The sequence below is a fragment of the Myxocyprinus asiaticus genome, chromosome 28 (genome assembly GCF_019703515.2).
Source record: "Myxocyprinus asiaticus isolate MX2 ecotype Aquarium Trade chromosome 28, UBuf_Myxa_2, whole genome shotgun sequence".
Classification (NCBI taxonomy): Eukaryota; Metazoa; Chordata; class Actinopteri; order Cypriniformes; family Catostomidae; genus Myxocyprinus; species Myxocyprinus asiaticus.
The window spans coordinates 10,586,868-10,609,110 of NC_059371.1; the positions used below are offsets into that span (position 1 = coordinate 10,586,868).

The window sequence follows — 22,243 nt, forward strand, 5'->3', positions numbered from 1 at the left end:
CAGATGGTTTAATAAAGTGCTGTCTCAGGTGAGAACTTACACACACACACACTGGAGAGGATGCTTATAGTGTAAGTTGAGTCATAAGTAGACATAAGAATGGAGCAGAGAGAAGGATGAGGAGAGATGGCTGAATAGAGTTTTCAAGGTGACTGATCCATAGTGTGACTACATCCGCATGTACGGTCTATCTTTTGAGTTGCATTTAAAAAGGTGGTATTTTGTTTTTCCATTGTTTTTTTCTGCTGGAGCTGGTAGATATGCAACCCTCAGACTTCTTACATAATGTAACATCTCTGAACTCCACGGTGAGAAAGAGGACTTTAAGAGGATACTATTCTACTCTATGCTTGTTTTAAATGTTTCCCTGAAGCTCCCAATGGTTGATGACATTACTGTCTTCTCTTTAGCTTTTATAGTTCCCTCAGCATGCTAATATAATTAGGAGGAGCAGTTGCTATGGTAACTGTGTAGATGTTTGCTGGTGGTTAACTGTGAGCTCTGAATGGGGATGATGTAAGCTGACACCTGTTGGGCTTCTCCTCAAGAGGGCAGCGTAAATACATATAACAGTCAAGCTGTTTTCAGAAACCATATTCAATTTTATTACATTTTTTTTGTTCTGTTCAGTGGTCGTTTAAATTATACTGCATGTTTTTCCTGCATGTTTTTAAAATGTGATGTGACGATACAGAAAACCGCGCGCGAACATTTGCACCTGTCCTTAATCTCCTTGATTGGTGACTCTGTGACAAGAGAGAGAGAGTGAAAGAGTTTAAAATATGGTGGTTTGGAATGAAACGGGGGAGATCATTCAGATGAGAACGAGTGGAACGAACTGCAGGTGTAGGGGTGATTGCAAAAACGAAGGAGGCGGTGGAAACTTTACAGGAGTGTCTGGTCAAAGTGCACTGCAAATTCATTGTCCAATTCAACAGAGGCCCAGCATCGCTGTTCAGTGAGTGAGATCTCCGAGAATCGCGTTGCAATGCAGAGACGAAAGCAACTGTTTGGAATCTGCACGATAGCGCTGGCAGAAAAGTTGAGAAGTGTGCAGTGCGCACACATTTATTAATAATTATAAATATAATGTTTGTGAATATGTATTATGTGTTAATGTTGGAATTCCATTATTAATTTACATTTTTAAAAATACACTTTGCTCGATTCAGTTGATTTGTGACTATTCTGTTGTTAAGTCACTGTACTGATTTGAGAAATTGTTAAATATATACCTACATTTCTCGCTTGTAACGTGGTTTTTAGTTTAATTACAGCTATCCTGGGCAAATGGATTCTTTTTGATGGTTAAACCTGTCTGGCGCTTATGTTTGGGTGCGCCACCGTTACATGTACTTAAAGTAGACTAAAATGACAGTTCTTGGTTCTTTTAATGTTATACGGTCTGATATATATCAGAATCAGAATGAGCTTTATTGCCAAGTATACTTACACATTCAAGGAATTTGTCTTGGTGACAGGAGCTTCCAGTACACAACAATACAAAAACAGCAACTAGACTTTTAAAAAAATAATTACAATTGAATAAAAAATAGATAATTATTGAAAAGAAAAAAGTATATATAGAATACGCAATAGACAAAATATATATATATATATATATATATATATATATTGACTGGTGTATTCTGTTGAATGTTCAGCAGTTCGTCTCTGGTAAAACTGACTGGAAAAAGATTACTAAACACAGGACAAACAAACAAAAACAATAAAACAATAGAAGCGCTCCACACCGAGGTGGCCATCCATGGCGCCATCATGATATACGTATGTAATGCGTACTTAAGTTTTTCTCTCATTATCTAGCAGTTCAAGTGTGTGAGTTTCATGTGCAGCATTGGTTCTGTTAGGGATATGGCAGTGGGCCAGATGGCACACGGGGGCAGAGGATGTGTTAGACTGGCGTCATCCCTGCTCTACAGGAGATGGACTGGCTTAAGAGTTGAGCATTACTTCTCATTACCGTCTCCCTTACAGTTTGCTCTCTCTGTCTCTCTTTCGCTCCTATTATGCACAGACAATCACTGACATAATAACGGTTTACAGATTTAATCTGTAGTGTAATTCACAAAGCTGATCGTTTTATATTAAAGCAAGGTACAAGCAACTGTGCATATTGTAAATGTTGGCACAGAAAAAGGATGTTGTTTGGCGCAGCCTCGAATGACTTTTTGGTCTTATAAATGTTACTTCATAATAAAAAAATTATTTTAAAGTGATAGTTCACCCAAAAATGAAAATTCTCTCATCTACTCACCCTCATGCCATCCCAGATGTGTATGACTTTCTTCTGCAGAACAGAGATATAAGAAGAATATCTGTTGGTCCTCACAATGCAAATGAATGGTGATCAGAACTCGGATCCAAAAATGACATAAAGGAGGCATAAAAGTAATTCATATGACTCCAGTGGTTTAATCCATATCTTCTGAAGCAATATGGTATATGTTGGTTAGAAACGGATCAATATTTAAGTCCTTTTTTACTATCAATCTCCACCTTTGACCTGCCCCAACCAGTAGGTGGCTGAATGTGAAAGTATAGATTTAGTTAAAAAAGGACTTATTGATCCGTTTCTCATCTACACCTATCATATCACTTTAGAAGATATGGATTTAACCACTGGAATCTGATGGATTACTTTTATACTGTCAGTTGGGCCTTCAAAGTTCTGGTCACCATTCACTTGCATTGCGAGGACCAACAGAGCTGAAGTATTCTTTTAAAAATCTTTGTGTTCTGCAGTAGAAAGAAAGTCATACACATCTGGGATGGCATGAGGGTGAGTAAATGATGAGAGAATTTTCATTATCCCTTTAAGCAAATTTATGTGCCATACTTTCACTAGATGACACGGTATATTCCCTGTCATGTGTACAATAACTAAACATTATTTTATGGTTGTTGCATAGATGAAGTTACTGTTTACAAATGAATGCTCTGCTCTGGCACTTCCAGGTTTTTTTTTGGGGGGGGGGGGGGTTTGGCACCCCTGAAAAGAGCTGCTTTCAATGGGTGAATAGTTCTGAAAATGCTCAGTGCTATTTGTGGGGTTAAATACACCCTTTTTCCAAAGATTATTTAGTTTATAGATTTTCACTTGGATGGGTTGATTAGGACAAACTCAGCATTGGACATGAATTATATATATATATATATATATTTTTTTTTTTACAGGTGACTGACCGTCATTGTCATCGTGTCTGCTCTAGTATGACCTAATTTCCCCGCAGCTACTGTTGGTAGATTTGAACTCACCACGGAGCAAACACACAAACTGATCACGAACAATTTTAATTTACAAAGTGCAACAGCTGTGATAGATATGAGGTTAAATATGATCTAACAATTATCTTGTATGAAGAACACCACCATATACCATATTATCAAGTACGGGATGAATAGGACCCCATCTCCAACACTGCAGCGCACACTTGCTGTTTGTAAAAAGATATGCAAATAAAAATAATGTACTACTTCTAACATTTTGAATGCAGTAAGCAACTTTTCAGTTTGAATATTGAATATGTTAGATTATTTACTGAATATGAACAAATAACACAAGCAGTAAAGACTCATAGTGCTTGTCTAATAGTAGTTTTCATTTTTATGTCACATTTCTCAGGCTTTAAAAATGTTAAAAATCTGAGCAATTGGATGTGTATTCATCATCTTGTTACATGTCCAACAAAATCATACAGGGCTATTGGATCAAGTTAAAACCAAGTCAAAGAATCTAGATATATTTATGCGCAATAAACTATAGATAACCCTTTATAATAACTTTTTATCTTTAAATGGTAATTCTTGGCAGATTATTAAAACACTGTGCTGCTCATCCAACACTATAAGATGCTGCTCTGAAGAACCAGGAAGTGTGGTTGCTTGATGTGTGACGTCACGGCAATTTTATCATTATTTGTATTTTAGCACCACTGGAACTCTGTATTGACCAATTGGGTTCCAGATCTGGAACAATCCATTTTATATTTATCGTTGTGTACCAGAGTCTTCCAGACACTGCCTCAGGAATGAGGGTGATAAAGAAACAGAGCAAGCTTTAAACATTTAAAGGAGCATTTTAAGAGAAAATGACTTACGCTAGGTTAAAATGTATGCTTGTCCTAAGAAAATAGAGGCTGGTAAATAGGTTTATGGTGATAGATGATGCCCTCTGTGGGTCATTAGTAGTGTTGCATCATCTTGCAACATCGCTTCTTTTTCAGTTCAGTCAGAGAAAAAGTTGACATTTTAATGTCTGAGATCAAAACACTCGTGCCTCTCTCATCTCTGACTTCTTTGCAGATTAGGAGCATCATCAACTACTGCAGAGGCAGGATACACCTGCTGCTTGATGTGGCTGCACACAAGCACCACAAACACATACAGTTGTACTTAACAAGGGTGTGTTCCAGTGCAGGAATGTATGCACGTAGGCCGGTGCTCAGGGGTATTTCTTTACAACCTGTAATCTTAGGGAAATCCTTGTTCCCCTCACCCACCTTGTCATCCATCATAAGCCCAGGTGCATCCTGGGACAGACTCTTAACCAGTTGGAAGGTTATGCAGTCTGAAATGTCAAGGGTTAACCCATCTTTCTAGGACCCGTTTTGCGAGTGGGTTACGCCTATGTTCAAAGGTCATGACTGAATCTCACCACTCTTACTTAACTGTCAGTTCTTAAACATCATACACAAGTTTTTATCCCCTTGTGCTTAAGTGATCTTCATAGCATTTGTGGCAGTTCACTGGCTTTTTGTTGTCTTTACTGTTCAAACAGTTTTATATTGTTTGAAAATGTGCAGCATCAGAGAATACAGTATGTTCTCTTTACCAGGAACATGGACTACTCAAGGAAAGTTTACAGATGCATTTTATAAATGATAATTGTGAAGGAATGGGGAATTAGTTGTTTATAGTTGAGATTAATTTCCATCATAACATGATTAATAATCATGATTTATCAAATAATAAATTATATGAAATAGGGCCATAATATATCATTAATACTGTCTTATGTAAAGCTTATCTTAAATGGATAGTGCGCCCATAGATGAACATTGTCATCATTTACTCACCCTGATATTGTTCCAAGTCTGAAGAAGTTTCTCTCCACCAGTCACTTTCATTGTACTGCAAAAAACAAACAAAAAAAAAAACATCAATTTTAGCATATTTTAAATTTGATGTTTTTTTTCTTTGCAAATTGCTGGTGCATATATAGCTACAGCTGATGCCGTTTTGGTGCAAGGAAAGGTTTTTCCCTTGTGCCGTTTTTATCTCGAGTATCAGTACTGTTGTTTTGAGTTTAATGAGCTTAGATGACCAGTTTACAAAGCATTTGTCTTGGGTTGTTATTGTTAGACATATTTTGATCTAGGTCAATTTTACCTTGATGACTGTAGAGATGCTCTTTCACAATAGCCTAGATTCCATCCAATTTTTGCGCTATTTTGTTATCGACAAAGTGAAAATGCGTAAAACAATTTGCGAAATTTGCCGTCTTCTGCCTGTTCCATTCAAAATATTTAAACGTTTTAAGATGTTCAAAAGCTGGTTTTCTGAAAGTGATCTCAGCTTTGGTCAAATAGTTCTGATAGTTTATGGTCTTAAAAAAAAAAGTGTAGAACATTCTGAGAATGTCATTCAGCCGACTTTTTTCATCTACAGAACAGGGTAAAGCAATTTTAAGTTTGTGTAAAGAAAAGGCAAGTATATAGGCCTAACAATAATATTTTATTCATTTGGTAATTATTTTATTTAATGCTTTATTCACTTGGTAGGTTAATTTATTTAATTGAATACAGGGAATTTTGCCAGTATTGTTTCAAAAGTAAGCTAAAAATAATTTTATAGAATTGGGCTATATGTTAGTGTTCCAAAAAAGCACACTGATGTTTTTCTCCTAGTATTGTGTATTGTGTATTTTTTTTTTTTAATTTATTTTTTATTTTATTTATTTTTTTATTTAAAACATCTTTGTGCATAGAAATTATATGTTTTTTGTATTATGGGCTAATTCCATGACTGCCGTCTATTATTTAGAATGGTGTGGAAAACCAACTTTAATAAATAAACGAATGTCTACAATGATTAAATTAATCGCAAACAGTAGCTATTCATTTGTTCTCCATGCACTTGTCGATGTGCATGATACTAAATATTTGTGTTGGCACTCCTGGAAGTGTCATGTTTGCAGCATCGGATCTGTGCAGGTATCCCATTAAGACCAATCCATAATAGTGCGAGTAATGCTTCACGTACAATAAATTGGCTTTCAAAGATGTATACAGTCATCATGATTAACACAGGCTAACGATTGGGGTAAAATCTGTCATGTGAAAAATATCAATTTTTTTGACAAAGTGTTTCCAAACCAGTTTTTCGTGACATTTGAAGTATTGACATAGTTTATGCGCTAGAGTTAAATGGAAAAATATTGTCAACACTTGTGAAATTTTAGCACTAATTTGCGTTTCCATCAGCTTTATTTTGATGCACTAAAGCTTTTTTCGCAAAAAATCCTTTGGAAACGTGAACACTCCAGTGTCACTTTGGTGCTTGAAGAATACCAATATATTTAACCTCTTAACAACAGATGGTTCAAAAATGAACCACCTGTGTATTTATTTACATTTAATTTATGTTTAATGCATGTTTAAACTGTGAAATTGTAAACTAATATTGACGTCTAATATACGTCTGGGTCTCAAGATTTGATATTTTAAAGAGATTTTGACAACAATAAGATTTTATTAAATGTGTCGAGTGAAAATCAAAACACGGAAAATGAAACCAGAAGTTCTGACATTTATTGTCTTCCAGCCAAACACAATCCTCCAAACTCCGGTATGCTTGTCATTGCATTCTCTGCAAAATCTTGCACTCTGTGTAGTGTTTCAGTAGCAAAACACCCAAATGTGATATTTGGGAGGGTCTTCCGAAAAAAATTAGCCCTCCCTCAATTTTCTGTGCAGTTGTGATTGGGTAGTCACTCAAAATAGCCAAACAGGACAGTCGACATTACATATAAGAAAAAAAAAAGAAAAAACTTATTTTAGAAATAATATTTGCGGTCACTATTCAAAATATTTGAATAGCTCTAATTTTTTGTTATACTACAATGATACATTTTTACCCTTGAATAACAAATGTCTAAGTGTCTACTTTCAAACGAGCCCAGTTTTGTGTTTGTAGACCAAAGGGTTCAATAATTGAGAGTTTAACTTTGGGTATGTCATTTTCAAGCTCATGCACAAAAAGAGGCCGGATGTTAAGGGGTTTGATAGTGATATTTTGTCTATCCTGTGTTCATCAAATCAGGCTAAATCATGTATCAGGTGTTTGACGTGACTGTGAGTGGAACCAGAATGTCTTCACATCTGAAACACACAGGCGGCGTCTTTCTCTAAAAGCTAATAATGAGATTATGCCCTACACACTTACTGTACACACATCTCTCCGTCTGTCTTCCTCACTCTCTCTGTTGTTTGAAACTTAGCTTTCCTGTTGCCCTCACAGTGACCCAGTATTCCTTACTTGCATTTATCTCGGTCACAGTAGAGCACACACTGAAACTCAGCAGTGCTCTTATTGACAATTGTAGGATTTTATATGTAAATAATTAAAGAATCTTAGCCGTGTTCGACCACCAAAATAATGTAAGATAAATGACAAATGAGCAGATAAGTAATCTGTTTAAAATTCTCCACCATTAAATATGTAATACAACAGGCTCATTGTATCTGCTAATAATTTATATGCAAGGAATTATGCTTAATTCGGGGAATATTGAAAGAATTAATATTTACGTCTGATCAACCTGCGGTCAGCACCGAGTTGATCTGACGTATCTGTCAACTCTTTAGAGTAATACTATTCTCATGGCCATTGAAAATAATATCACAAAAATGTTGAAATATTGTTTGAGCATGTAGCGTGATCTTAAAATTCAAGTGACGAATTTATCAAAATATACCAGTCAACTTCTCTTTTAATACAAACAAACTTTATTGACTAATCTACAACGTAAAACTAAATTAACACACATCAGACAAACATGAACAGGTTAGTGATTGAGTTTTGACAGAATGATTGGAAATAATCTGTAACAGGAAAATGAACTTTTTGGAGTCTATAGACCTTGCCTTTAAAACGTTACTCAAATTGTATATTAAAGAGACACAAGCAAGTATTTGTACTTGCGTTATGTTTGTTTGGCATTGAAGTCTTTTGAAGTACTTTGAGGTCCTTTGACGTACTTTGGCTTGGTTTGTGGAAGTTTGTGTTTAGTTAGAAGTAACAAAGTTCTGATGAAGCTGGAGTGTCGATTTATGCATGCTGGAGTGATGATGGAAAGACTCGCGAAGACTGAAGGCTGCAGAAGAAGTTTGCAACATTCTAGATATTTCGCGGACTGAACGAGGACACCTGCACGGTGCCTCGGAAATATCCCTTGAGAATTATCATGATGGTAACATGTGAACTCATCTGCTGTAGAACTTCCCTGCAGAAGAACTTCCCAAAGAGTTGAGGTGGAGAGATTATTTAGTTGAAGTTGGCCGCACCCCAAAGGTGTCTTGAGCCAGTCAGAAGTGTATTTTGCTATGTCACATGATCAATTAATTTCCTCCTCCTCAGAGTTATTTTAGAGTTCTTTGTGTGTAAACATTTATCAGTTTCCCGCTCGAAAAGTTACACGTTTCAATCATGAATATCATAAGAGAACTATATCTGCGAATAATCCAAAAATACTTCACACCATCATTTTGGAATTTAAGGGTGGTTTCTTAAGTTAACTGCACCCAGTTCCGTTAAAGTGAATCAGAAAGGGAACCAGCCGCAAATGTCTTCAGTGCTTTTGGTGTTCACAATGTTAAGTGGTCTTAAAAGAGGACCCAGTTTCTTTTTTGGTCCTCTTCACATTAATGTGGTCTCAGACCCCTTGTTGTTCACACCACAGCTCCTTAAGAACTCAGACCCCATTGTAGCTAGTGCTGACACAATTATGAAATTTGGCAGACAATATTTTTTCATAAATGCGATTTATTATAATAAACAATTGTCATACAAATTGTCAAACTACTTAAGGTGTACATATGCTTATTACAGATAGGCCTACACCTAAAGTAGTAATTTATTGATAATTTATTGATATTTAACTTGAAATCATATAATAAAATGGGGCTATATGATTACTTTTAAGGCTTTAAAAAATATTGCATGTTTCATTAAAAATTATTGCACAGGGATAGAATTACATAAAAACTAATATTCTATGTTGTATCATTTATGAAACCCAGACAACCCACCAATTATATTGCATTATGCAATAGAAATAATGTATACTGTATTTCTGTCCTAAATTCTTCACTCTCTTATGTTATGTTAAGGCTCTCCGATAAAACCTACAAGCTCTTATTTCACATGAAGGAAAACATTTGAAATTCTGTGTGCATTTGAAAATGTTTCTTTATCTATTATCTCAAGAGTAATGGAGCAAGTAAGTGTCATTCTGAGACCACTTGGGTTGTTCACATATACATGTTATACCGCTCTGAGAGCGCTTGGAGTGCTCAAACGAACTAGGTGTGAAAAAGCTCTAAGAGACAATAAATTACATATCAAACACTAGTACTTTCTTATTAAATTACAGTTATAATTCAGTTATAATACATGATAATGGGTCCTAATATTTAGTTTGTTAGTTTTAAACATACTGTAGATAATACAAGATTAAAAATCATAATCATCAATTTTTATAAAAGTGAGTACGTCATAACGCCTATTTTATAGGTTACAATCAGGTTATAATCATCTGTGTAAGATGAATTTGTCCATTTTTGTTGTCGAAAAATAGACTGTGCATTATGCAGTGTAAAATGATGAGGCTTGTGATCATGTCAAAGATGGTGTCCACAGTTAGTATGTCTCATGCTCTCTTATTAGTCAAGTGTAGAACATTTGTAATATTAAAGGACAAAGGAGGCCTCCATTCTGTATGGGCTGAGTTCTGCTTTGCCTCAGGTTTTTATGGACTCTCAGCTCATTTACTGGAGGCATTTCCAGACTTTCTGGTGTTAGTCTGAATTTAATGTTTAAGAGGAATTTCCCAGAATTATAGGACTCTCTGTGTAATTTTCTTCCAATGCTAGGGTCTTACAACAACTGAGCTGTTGGAGAACATGGCTATATGACAAGCAAAGCTAATGTCCTTTGGTAAAATTTTAGTCCCAACCAGAGTTTGATTATCCCTTTTCCCCGTGTCTACTGATCTGCTTTTGCACTTATTCTTTTAAGTTTACGTTTGCTTTCATCTTCTATTATGAGAACCACCAAAACTGTTTCTCAGAGTTAAGGCAAGGATGTACTTCGTTTTTCCACGTGCAGTTGTGTTTCGCACACTTAAGCGTTCTAGCCTTTCGAAATACACTCTTTTGACTGCAAGTGTGTACGGATGTGTTCGCTACATGCACGCTACAACTGCTTTGAGATACTCTTTAGTACAATCAATAGGAGGTGCATATGCAGACGACCCGCACAGACGCTGACTGTTGAGAAAAACTAAGCTGGATGTGAACAGTCTGCGCGTACTGAATTTTACACTTACAGTTGAAGTCAGAAGTTTACATACACCAAAGCCAAATACATTTAAACTCAGTTTTTCACAATTCATTGAATCGTAGAAAACATTCCCTGTCTTAGGTCAGTTAGGATCACATCTTTATTTTAAGAATGTGAAATGTCAGAATAATAGTAGAGAGGATGATTTATTTTTTATTTCTTTCATCACATTCCCAGTGGGTCAGAAGTTTACATACACTTTGTTAGTAATTTGTAAAATTATTTAATTTGGGTCAAACGATTTGGGTAGCCTTCCACAAGCTTCTCACAATAAGTTGCTGGAATTTTGGCCCATTCCTCCAGACAGAACTGGTGTAACTGAGTCAGGTTTGTTGGCCTCCTTGCTAGCACACACTTTTTCAGTTCTGCCCACAAATTTTCTATCAGATTGAGGTCAGGGCTTTGTGATGACCACTCCAATACCTTGACTTTGTTGTCCTTAAGCCATTTTGCCACAACTTTGGCGGTATGCCTTGGGTCATTGTCCATTTGAAGACCCGTTTGCAACGAGCTTTAACTTGCTGGCTGATGTCTTGAGATGTAGCTTCAATATATCCACATAATTTTCTTTCCTCATGATGCCATCTATTTTGTGAAGTGCACCATTCCCTCCTGCAGCAAAGCACACCCACAACATGATGCTGCCACCCCCATGCTTCATGGTTAGGATGGTGTTCTTCGGCTTGCAAGCCTTACCCTTTTTCCTCCAAACATAACGATGGTCATTATGGCCAAACAGTTAAATTTTTGTTTCATCAAACCAGAGGAAACTTCTCCAAAAAGTAAGATCTTTGTCCCCATGTACACTTGCAAACTTTAGTCTGGCTTTTTTATGGTGGTTTTGGAGCAGTGGTTTCTTCCTTGCTGAGCAGCCTTTCAGGTTATGTCGATTATAGAACTTGTTTTACTGTGGATATAGATACTTGTCTACCTGTTTCCTCCAGCATCTTCACAAGGTCCTTTGCTGTTCTGGGATTGATTTGCACATTTCGCACCAAACTACATTCATCTCAAGGAGACAGAATGCATCTCATTCCTGAGCGGTATGATGGCTGTGTGGTCCCATGGTGTTTATACTTGCGTACTATTGTTTGTACAGATGAACGTGGTACCTTCAGGGATTTGGAAATTGCTCCCAAGGAGGTCTTGGCTGATTTCTTTTGATTTTCCCATGATGTCATGGACACACGCTTTATGTAGTGACTAGGGGACTCTCCTCAACCACCACCAGTGTGCAGCATCCACCTGGATGATGCGCTGGCAGCCATTGTGCGCCAGTATGCTCACCACACACTAGCTGTTGGTGGAGATGAGAGAGTTGGGTGATAGACCCAGTTATTGGATGGGGATTGTTAGGAGGCCATGACTGATAAGGGGGGAATGGGGGTAATTTGGCCAGGACACTGGGGTTACACACCTGTTCTTTTCAAGAAGTCCTGATGAAGCTAGCTGATTTCAGTCCAGGTCTTGCCTTTCATCTTCATCTCCTCCTCCACCGTCGTTCTCCAAGTGCCCAATGGTCTCCCCCTTTTTCTTTTTAAGGTGTCCATCTGAGTTCTATGTGAGGATGTCTCATTTTGTTCAAGCCTTTGAGCCTACTTTCGATCTTCTTGTTGGTCCTTCAAGTCTCTGTGACATACAGCAGGACTGAGCGCACATGCGACCTGTAGATCTTACATTTTGTCCTGATCTGCACCAGTGACAACTTCCAGATGTCATTGAACCTATGGAAGGCTTGCGCTGCTTGGGCGATTCTGGTGAAAATCTCTCTTTCGATGTCACTATCTGCCGAGATGTAGCTGCCAAGATACCAGAAGTCTTTGACTTCCAGCTCTTCTCCATTAACGGTAGTTTTCTTGGTGTTAGTTGTCCTCAGCTTCTTCAGTTTGGACTTGGCCTTTACTGTATCAGGCAAATAATGTTAAGCTATTAAACAACTTGGTTCCTTGGTACAAACTCAAGTTCAGAGGATGACTTCCACACTAGTCAAAGGTAACCTGTGCCACATTTGGAACATCTATATTAATATACTCCCAGGTTATGAGACCTCTGTGACTTTGCATGCAGTTGTAGGAAGCCAGAATGTGCCTAAATGTCATTGTAACACCTCGATGCAAGCCTGAAATGGCAGTGTGAGCTAATGCTACTTGAAAACATTGAACACGTGGAGGAAACTGCCATCTAGTCTGCACAAGATTAAGTTAGAATGAACCAAATCTGTTCCTCAGCACACTTCCCCACTGTTGCAGCCAGGCTGTGCACTTTGGACAGGAAGACCTGGCCAGGTTAAGCTCAAGATTTTCAGCTGTGTGCTGTGGGAAGCAATCAGCAATACCCATAATCCTGTCTTTTTACATTTCTGTGACTTGAACCACAATAGCTGAGACATTTGGAGACATTCTTGCATGTACTGTAGCCACAGAACTGTTCATGCCTGTTACTATGGCAACAGCTGCTTGGAATAGGCATTACAGCATGTTCAGTACATTGAGCAATATGTGTATAAAACATTTGGATGGATTTATACACCACCATTAATTAAATTCCTTGAATATTCACCCTTATCAACTCAGACACACTGAAACATAAGCAGTCTCAGCAGTCTCAGAGATACACTCACCCCACCCCCTACACCTGATCCTGTAAATCCAATTTGAACAGCTTGAGTGCCCTCCATATCTACCACTCCTCCCTCTCTCTAGCTCTCTCTCTCTCCCCACTTTTCTTTCAGTCATTAAATGTTTGCTTTCCTTTGGATCCCCCTTTTTCACTTATTTTCGTGACACTTGCTGGTGGTGAGGAAATATAGTGTTTTATCTATTTTATTTATTTTATTGGGTCTACGAAGCAACGGTAATCCCTGTTGTCTTAGTATTTCCATCTCAGTTCATCTTTTATCTTTTTATTCGTGACTGTCCCCTCCCTTACCTCCTAAGCTGCCACCGCCCCTCTCTCTGAGGAAAGTGAGAAGAGGGAACGGTGGAAAGCATCTCTTTCTGTGTCTTCCTGTTTTCGTGGATGAAACATGACAGCAGTGCTGGACCTCAACCAGGTTTCCTGTGCAATGATTGCCGTGGTGAGTGTTAGCGGCTCTATATGAGCGTGAGAGAGAGAGAAAGAGAGAGTGTTTTTGACTTGGACTAGCCTGTTGCTTTCCCTGTGAAGCACCAGCAGGAACTTTGTGAATCTGAACCTTTTAAACTCTCATTTTAACTCTGTGTGTGAAAGAGAGGGTGATAGAGTTTGACTGGTTTCTGTCATAGGTAGTGAGGTTGAAAGATGGTGTATCGCTCTTTTGTATGGAGATTGCTTACGTGTGTGCTCTGTCATGTGCTTTCATGTGCTACCAAGGGGAGGCCTTTGAATTTAGTGTGCGTGTGAGAGAAAGAGATTAAGGAGGTGGCAGCATGTTGTCTGATGCCACTCTTTTGGGTGGAGTCTGGACTATGAAATTCTGGTACTAGTTGTGTTGATCTGCCTTGTAGATATATATATATATATATATATATATATATATATATATATATATATATATATATATATATATATTAGGGGTGTAACAGTTCGAATTTCTCAAGGTTCGATTTGTATCACGGTTTAAGGGTCACGGTTTCGGTACGGTTCAGTATGCTTTGTTAAAATAAAAAGTTTTACTGCCAAATCCAAAGAATAATATATTTGGTAAACATTTCAACAGGTTTGCCCTTAAATAACAATCATTGTTTTAAAACAATAACCATAGTTTAACTATGGCATTTGTAGTAAAATCATAGTAACCACAATATAAACATGGTTACTGTCATGGTTATAGTATATAGTAAAATCATGGTTACTATATAGAAACTACAGTATTGCTGTTATAACACCATGGTTAATTGTATCAAAACCATGATTTCTGCTCAGAAAACCATGGTGACAGCAGTCATGGTTACTACAATATTACTATAGTAAAGCCATGGTTCATTTTTGTCAGGAAAAAAACATTTTCTCTAATTACTAAATCAACATTTTAACTTAATATTTGCACTAATATGCTACATGCATCAACATAAAGTCCACTTCAGATTCATCTCAACATATATTCAATATTCGGATCACTATAAAAGGCATAACCTTGCTATTAGAATGCATACGAGAAGGGATGTTGTGATAATGCTGCTAGAGTATTTTACTAATACGTGGAAATCCCACATGAACACGCCAAGCGCTTTAGTTATTGTTTCATGTCTGTCCGAATTAGCAATGAGTGCCTGCTTAAAAATGGAAGGGAGTGTGTGTGTGTGTGCAGTTTCGGCTCACCTGCGGCTCTTTCCCTGGGTGATGTCGGCGTAAATTATCAATCATGTATCAGTGTATTACTATAACAGCATTTTAATGCCATTAATTAAAGCTCATTATTGACGCTCGTGATAGATTACAGCCACGTGAGGAACAAGAAGGAGTTCCGTGCGCATTTTAAATAAACCCTTGCGCATTATTGACATATATTACCAGTACACAGCGCTCGTGTTGAGCAACGTCTGCAAACAGTGCCTCTTTTGACCATCACTGTAGTAACTGACTGCAAAAAAAAAAAATTCCCAGAAAGGAGAAATGCAGGGGGCTTCTCTATCAGTGTTTCGTTTTCTCTGCTTGCCATTTTCAACTATACACAACGCTTGCAGAACAGTGATGTCATCAAGTTTACCCACGTGAAACACTGGCAGAATGTATCCAGCTACAGATCCATACAGGTGAATTAGCAGAGGTTGTAACTGTGCCTGTCTGTTTGACACTTTGCTTTCTTGACCAAAACTTGTGCTCCAGATGTGTCATTAAACTTGAGGTGAACCGACCGTGGTGCCAATGCTTCCCGAACCGTGGGTGGCGAACTGTATTGTTCATTTGTTTTACACCCCATATATATATATATATATATATATATATATATATATATATATATATATATATATATATATATATATATATATATATATATATGTATATATGTATGTATGTATGTATATATATATGTGTGTGTGTGTGTGTGTGTGTGTGTGTGTATATATATATATATATATATATATACACACACACACACACACACACACACACACACAGGTGGCCAAAAGTTTTGGAATAATGTTCAGATTTCGCTGTTTCGGAAGGAAATTGGTACTTTAAATCATCAAAATGGCATTCAACGGATCACAAAGTATAGTCAGGACATTACTGATATAAAAAACAGCACCATCACTATTTGAAAAAAGTCATTTTTGTTCAAATCTAGACAGACCCCATTTTCCAGCAGCCATCACTCCAACATCTTATCCTTGAATAATCATGCTAAGTTGCTAATTTGGTTCTAGAAAATCACTTGCCATTATATCATACACAGTTGAAAGCTATTTGGTTCATTAAATGAAGCTTAACATTGTGTTTGTTTTTGAGTTGCCACAGTATGCAATAGACTGGCATGTCTTAAGGTCAATATTAGGTCAAAAATGGCAAAAAAGAAACGGCTTTCTCTAGAAACTCGTAAGTGAATCATTGTTTTGAGGAATGAAGGCTATACAATGCTTGAAATTGCCAAAAAACTGAAGATTTCATACAAAGGTGTACACTACAGTCTTCAAAGACAAAGGACAACTGGCTCTAACAAGAACAGAAAGAGATGTGGAAGACCAGATGTACAACTAAACGAGGATAAGTACATCAGCGTCTCTAGTTTGAGAAATAGACACCTCACATGTCCTCAGCTGACAGCTTCATTGAATTCTACCCGCTCAACACCAGTTTCATGTACAACAGTAAAGAGAAGACTCGGATGTAGGATTTATGGGAAGAATTGCAAAGAAAAAGACACTTTTGAAACAGAAAAACAAGAAAAGGTTAGAGTGCAAAGAAACACAGACATTGGACAACAGATAATTGGAAAAGAGTGTTATGGATCTTAAACCCATTAAGGTTTTGCGGGATCAGCTAGACTTTAAGGTGCATGAGAAGTGCCCAACAAGACAGTCACATCTATGGCAAGTGCTACAGGAAGTGTGGGGTGAAATGTCACCTGAGTATCTGGACAAACTGACAGCTAGAATGCCAATGATCTGCAAAGCTGTCATTGCTGCACGTGGAGGATTTTTTTATGAGAACTCTTTGAAGTAGTTTTAAGAAGGTCTGAAAATAAATGTCAAATTGTAATAGTAATTTTTCATGTTATTAATGTCCTGATTATACATTGTGATCAGTTGAATACCACTTTGTTGAATAAAAGTACCAATGTCTTTCCATAAGAGCAAAATCTGTACATTATTCCAAATTTTGGCCACCAGTTTGTATGTATGTTTGTATGTATGTATGTTATGTATGTTTGTATGTTTGTTTGTTTGTTTGTTATAGTATAGTCGTTTGTTTCACAACCGAAGATGTGCAGATACCCTTTTGGTGAGCAGTGCTTTAAAATATAGTGTCTCAAAGGCATTTTCTAGTACAGTGGATTCATTGCATTAGTCTCCTGGATACAAATCACTTCCCTCTTGTGTCTTATTTTGATTTGATGTCAAAGATACTGTATTGTTTTATCATTAGTTATCGTTGCTTGCAAAGAAGAGGCCAACCATTGTTGGATTTTTCTGATACTGATAACTAAGGTGGTGGAAAAAGCTGATATATAACCGATTAATTCGCCAAAGGTTTTGAAAACTAAAACATAAAAAAACATATCAACTAACTAATCTTTTAATTTCTGCTGATAACCAAGAGTTCCAAAAGTAGCTATCTGCACCTATTAACCTGTAAAACCAATCGGTCTACCTCTGTTGTTTAGGCAAGCATGGCTGTTACTCATCCTGCATCCTATTTGTGCTTCACATCATGTGGCTTGTTGAGGAGAGGTGTGACATTACTTTTCTAAGCAATCAGCCTTAAAATAAATGATAAAACAGGCAAAACAGTCCCATATACTTGCATGGAAAGGAGTTACTTGGCCCATATCTAGAGAACAGAATATCATTAAAACTAGCTTCTAACATTTTTAACCACCTAACATTTTTTGAAGAAAATTTTAAAATCTAGTTATTTATTATTGGACACCAGTGTACACTTCTGAAGTTAAACCATAAAGAATATTAGTGCGTATAATCTGTTTAAATATAGTAATATTTAGCCTACAACCTCAATTCTGAAAAAATTGTGACGGCATGGAAAATGCTAATAAAACAAAATATATATTCCCATATTTTAGGATTTATTTAAAAATTCTGTTCTCCTTGTGCTATATTGAAAGCACTACAACAACACATTCTTTGTTTCACCTTTATTTTATTTTTTTATAAATATACGCTCATTTCAAATCAGATGATTGCAAGAAGTTGGGACAGTCGAGTGTTTACCACTCGTAACATCACCATATCTTCGTTGCCGTATATTGTGCATCATAATGTGCCACACATTCTCAATTGGAGACTGGTCAGGACTGCAGGCAGACCAATCTAGCACTTCCTGCTTACACAGCCGTGCACTTATAATCCGGGCAGTACTGTATGTGGTTTGCCGTTGTCCTGCTGGGAAATGCAGGGATGTCCATGGTGGATTGTGAGGACCCACTTTGATGAGCAGCTGTGGGTTTAAACACTTCCGAATGACAAGGGCTAGGTTCAAAGAATTGTGTGCCAAGGTCTCATCTTTCATTGGGCCAGTCACAACAAGCTATCGCATGCTCATAATACAAGCACAAATGGTCAAAATGCATCATCGTTTTGCAGAAAAACTGTTTCCATCACCTTAATGCGCATTTTAACTAATGCAAAACTCTAGAAAATCCACCTCCTCCTAGCTCTATTAATTTAGAAAGTTTATTCACATATCAAGCATTTCCATTCAGGATTTCTAATGCACAATTTCAAAATGCGCATAAAAATTGTTTGATGGAATCCCAGCTTGTGTCTGAATGGCAGCATATGTTGCTCCAAAATGTGTACATATCTTTCTGCAGTAATGGTGCCCCTCACAGATGTGCAAGTTACCCATGCCATGGGCACTGACACAACCCCATACCATGACAGACACTGGCTTTTGGACCTGACGCTGATAACAGCTTGGATGTTCCTTTTTCTCTTTGGCCCGGAGAACACGACGGCCGTTTTTCCAAAAACTGTTTGAAATGTGGACTTGTCAAACACAAAACACGATTCCACTGTTCTACTTTCCATCTTAGATGAGATGGAGCCCAGAGAAGTCAGTGGCGCTTCTGGACAGTGTTGATGTATGGCTTCTGCTTTGCATTGTAAAGCCTTAACTTGTCATCTGGTGGATGCAGCGGTGAATGGTGTTGACTGGCAAAGGTTTATCGAATTATTCCCGAGCCCATGTCATGATATCCATTGCAGATGCATGATGAATTTTAAGACAGTGACATCAAAAAGATCAGAGATAATGCACATTCAGAAGTGGTTTTCCACAGGACAATGCCAAACCACATACTGTCAGGATTACAAGTGCATGGCTGCGTAAACGAGTACAGGTTCTAGATTGGCCTGACCTCCAGTCCTGACCTGTTTCCAATTGAGAATGTGTGATGCATTATGAAGCGCAAAATACGGCAACAAAGGCCTTGTACAATTTCTCAGCTGAAGACCTGCATAATGGATGAATAGGGGAAAATTCAGCTTGCTAACAGATAAACAGATTTTTTCTTTTTCTTTTTTTTTTTTGTGTGTGTATTGTCTTGTTGTATTTTAATGCATGTATGCATTAAATTTCAACAAGACATAATACAAATAAACGGTTTATCTGTTACTTATTTCTAAGCATTGTTTAAGGTGGTTATTGGTTGGGCTGTGAGGGAGTGAATTGCTCCAAATCCCAGACCCTTCATTGTAAAAAAATAAAATAAAAAAAATAATAATACAATTCTGTTAGATTATGGTCAAATACCGGCAGCTGTGGTTTGCCAGAAGTTCACAGTAATAAATACAGTGACCATTTTTGAGGCATAACTGGATGTAATTTTGATGCCTCTATATGTTATGGTTCACTACTGTTTATATTATTCAATAACTTAAACTTAACATACTTGCCTTCTGGAACTATAAAAATTTGCTTTTCACTTTAAAATGTATTGTTTAACACCATAGTAACAACAGAAGGTCACATGGTGACTTAAAGTTCATCAAGAGTGGCCCTTCCAGGAGCAATAATTTATACACATGTAGAGATGGTGCAGTGTCACTCACACAAACACAAAACACCATCAGAGTAACACATGTGACACTAAAATAATGTAATAAACATTAACTAAAGTACATCAAATGTAACATTAAACACCCCTGTGTACATAACTGATATTAAAAATAAGAAGAAACGTAACTATTTGCTATTTGCAAATATGGAGTTATTGACACCCAAAAGAAAGAACCGATTCCGAACACCTGAAACGAGTCGTTAATAATTCCAGATTATTTCCTGTACTAACCTCCGTAATTTGGTAACAAAAAACCTGCCTGTGGTCTATTTACATGTACAGCCAGTGCAGGCTGTTAGCCTGTTAGTTGTTAGCCTCTGCTAACCGGCTAACTCACGTTATTGTCAAACTACATATAAACTTACCACTGAGAAACGTCCTGTTCTCGTCATGCTTGCGATGGTGGTTCGGGTTGATCTTCCGATGTATCACTATCGGACTCGGGCTCAAATTGGTAAGGTAAAACACATTTTTTCAGACGGAGCTGAAACTCGGATATGGTAGTGGCCATTTCCTTTCTGACACGCGCTGTAAGTGGTAGACCAATCACAACAGACTGGGACATCTGACCAATCAGAGCAGAGTAGGCTCTCTGAAAGGAGGAGTTTAGAATGAATCCTTTAGAACGGTTCATTGAACGAGTCGTTTTTGACACTAGGAAAAAAAAGGTAATGCTGCAATTTAAATTATGAGCAAATTAAAGTGTTTTTTGACCTTGGATGCATGTAAATCTATTGTATGAGACCTTTAAAACAAAATTAGGCATGTTTAAAAACTGTAATAGGTGCACTTTAAGTTAACTGTAAATGAACGTGTTCTCTTGTTAAATGTAAATTTTTACCGTTAATTATATGGTAAAATCATACTTTTTACATGAAGCATTATTTTTACAATATTTTACTACATAATATAAAAATATTTTACTGTAAAATTACATGTATTGTCTTTTTCAATATATTATACATTTTTACCAAATATGTTAAGGTAACCTTAATCACCTGTTAATCACTTAACATTTCCTTTTTTTTTTTGTGTAGCATTTTTACATTCCTTTTGCCTTACAATTACAGACATTTTGTAGCTAAAAACTCAGACACGTTGAATTTCAAATTCAGCTGACTTAGTAGTAAATGAAGACAAATAAAATGGCAAGTCAGTTTGGCTATTCAGAATACACCCTTACTGTTTTACTGAGAAATGTGTTTTTTCCATCTGTACTGGTGTAGTGACCTCCCGTGCTTGAAGCTGATATGTGTAATTTCATCTGACCATCTGAAACACAACTTAATACCAGGTGAAAACAGGACCAATGATTATTTTAGCAATTATCTGTAGTGATGCAGAAATTGCACAGTTTACCTTTTAATAGCTGCCTTTGTCTCTGTTATTGACAAAAGACATGAGAGGCGATTGTGCTCTGAAGTGATTTGGACTTTCTCAACAACGGATGCTACACGGACAGCTGCCCAACTACTTTGACTGACATTGTTTTCTTTGCTCCATCCTTATCTGAACATTGCTGACTCTTGACATATCCATGAGCTGCCCTCAGGCACTACCACAGCTACCTTTAGCTCCAAACCCCTTTTCTATTGTATTTCATTCCTGCTAGTGGTGGCTGGCTGTTGTGTTTAGTGGTGTCTTGGAAACTGAATCTTTTTGTGGCAATATGTTCTTGGATTGCATTGTCATTTGCTATTTGTCTATTTCTCCTGAGTCTAAAGTGATCGTCTCACTCACTGCTGTTGCATATACTACCACTGTTGGTATAAAACACTTATGACTGGTGATGCCAGTAGCCTTTGATTTGACCTGAAGATTTCAAGTGAGTTATTCCCCTGTTCTTGATTTTGAATGTCTGAAGGATTATGTCAGGTGCAAGTCCTTCAGACTTCAAAATTATCAGATTAGATAACACACTCCAATTGCTAAATAGCAGAGTGTGTAAACTAGTTTCAAAGTGTTACAGCTCTGGTAAATATTCTTTAAACGTGACTCATGCTTCAGCTCAAAGAAATATGACACACATGGCTCCTTTGACACACACATATGATTTATATCGGTGATTTCATCATAAATCTTTTCTAGAACAGACCCCATAGGGTGTACTGATAATCTCAGTGGTAACCATGGTGTGATGTAGGCCTACACCATGGCGTGTCGCAGTCAGCTCCCTAGTTCAGTAGTCAGTGCAGTCAGCCATTTCTAATGCTGTTCCATTTTCAAAGCAACTCTGTGCACTGAAACATTGGCTCTAAAAAAAAATAAATAAATAAATAAAAAAAACTGATCCTCGCTGCTCACTATGTTCCCTAACCAAAAATGTCTTCACAAGTCTTTCAAGCGATTAGAGGTTGAGCACATGTGTAAATTTATGAA

The 22,243-nt window shown here is 37.2% G+C and overlaps 1 protein-coding gene across 7 annotated transcripts in view; it reads left to right on the forward strand.

The window, feature by feature from the left end:
- The window catches only part of LOC127419243 (protein NDRG3-like), a 109,054-nt gene that overhangs the window by 49,933 nt on the left and 36,878 nt on the right, over nucleotides 1-22,243 (forward strand). The window contains exon 1 of one of the 7 annotated variants that reach the window (XM_051660501.1): nucleotides 13,425-13,720. The exons of the other annotated variants lie outside the window; for them this stretch is intronic. Coding sequence (XP_051516461.1) covers nucleotides 13,670-13,720 — 51 coding nt within the window. The 5' untranslated portion in view covers nucleotides 13,425-13,669. Of the gene's footprint in view, nucleotides 1-13,424; nucleotides 13,721-22,243 lie in introns of those variants that run through there. 7 annotated transcript variants of the gene reach the window in all.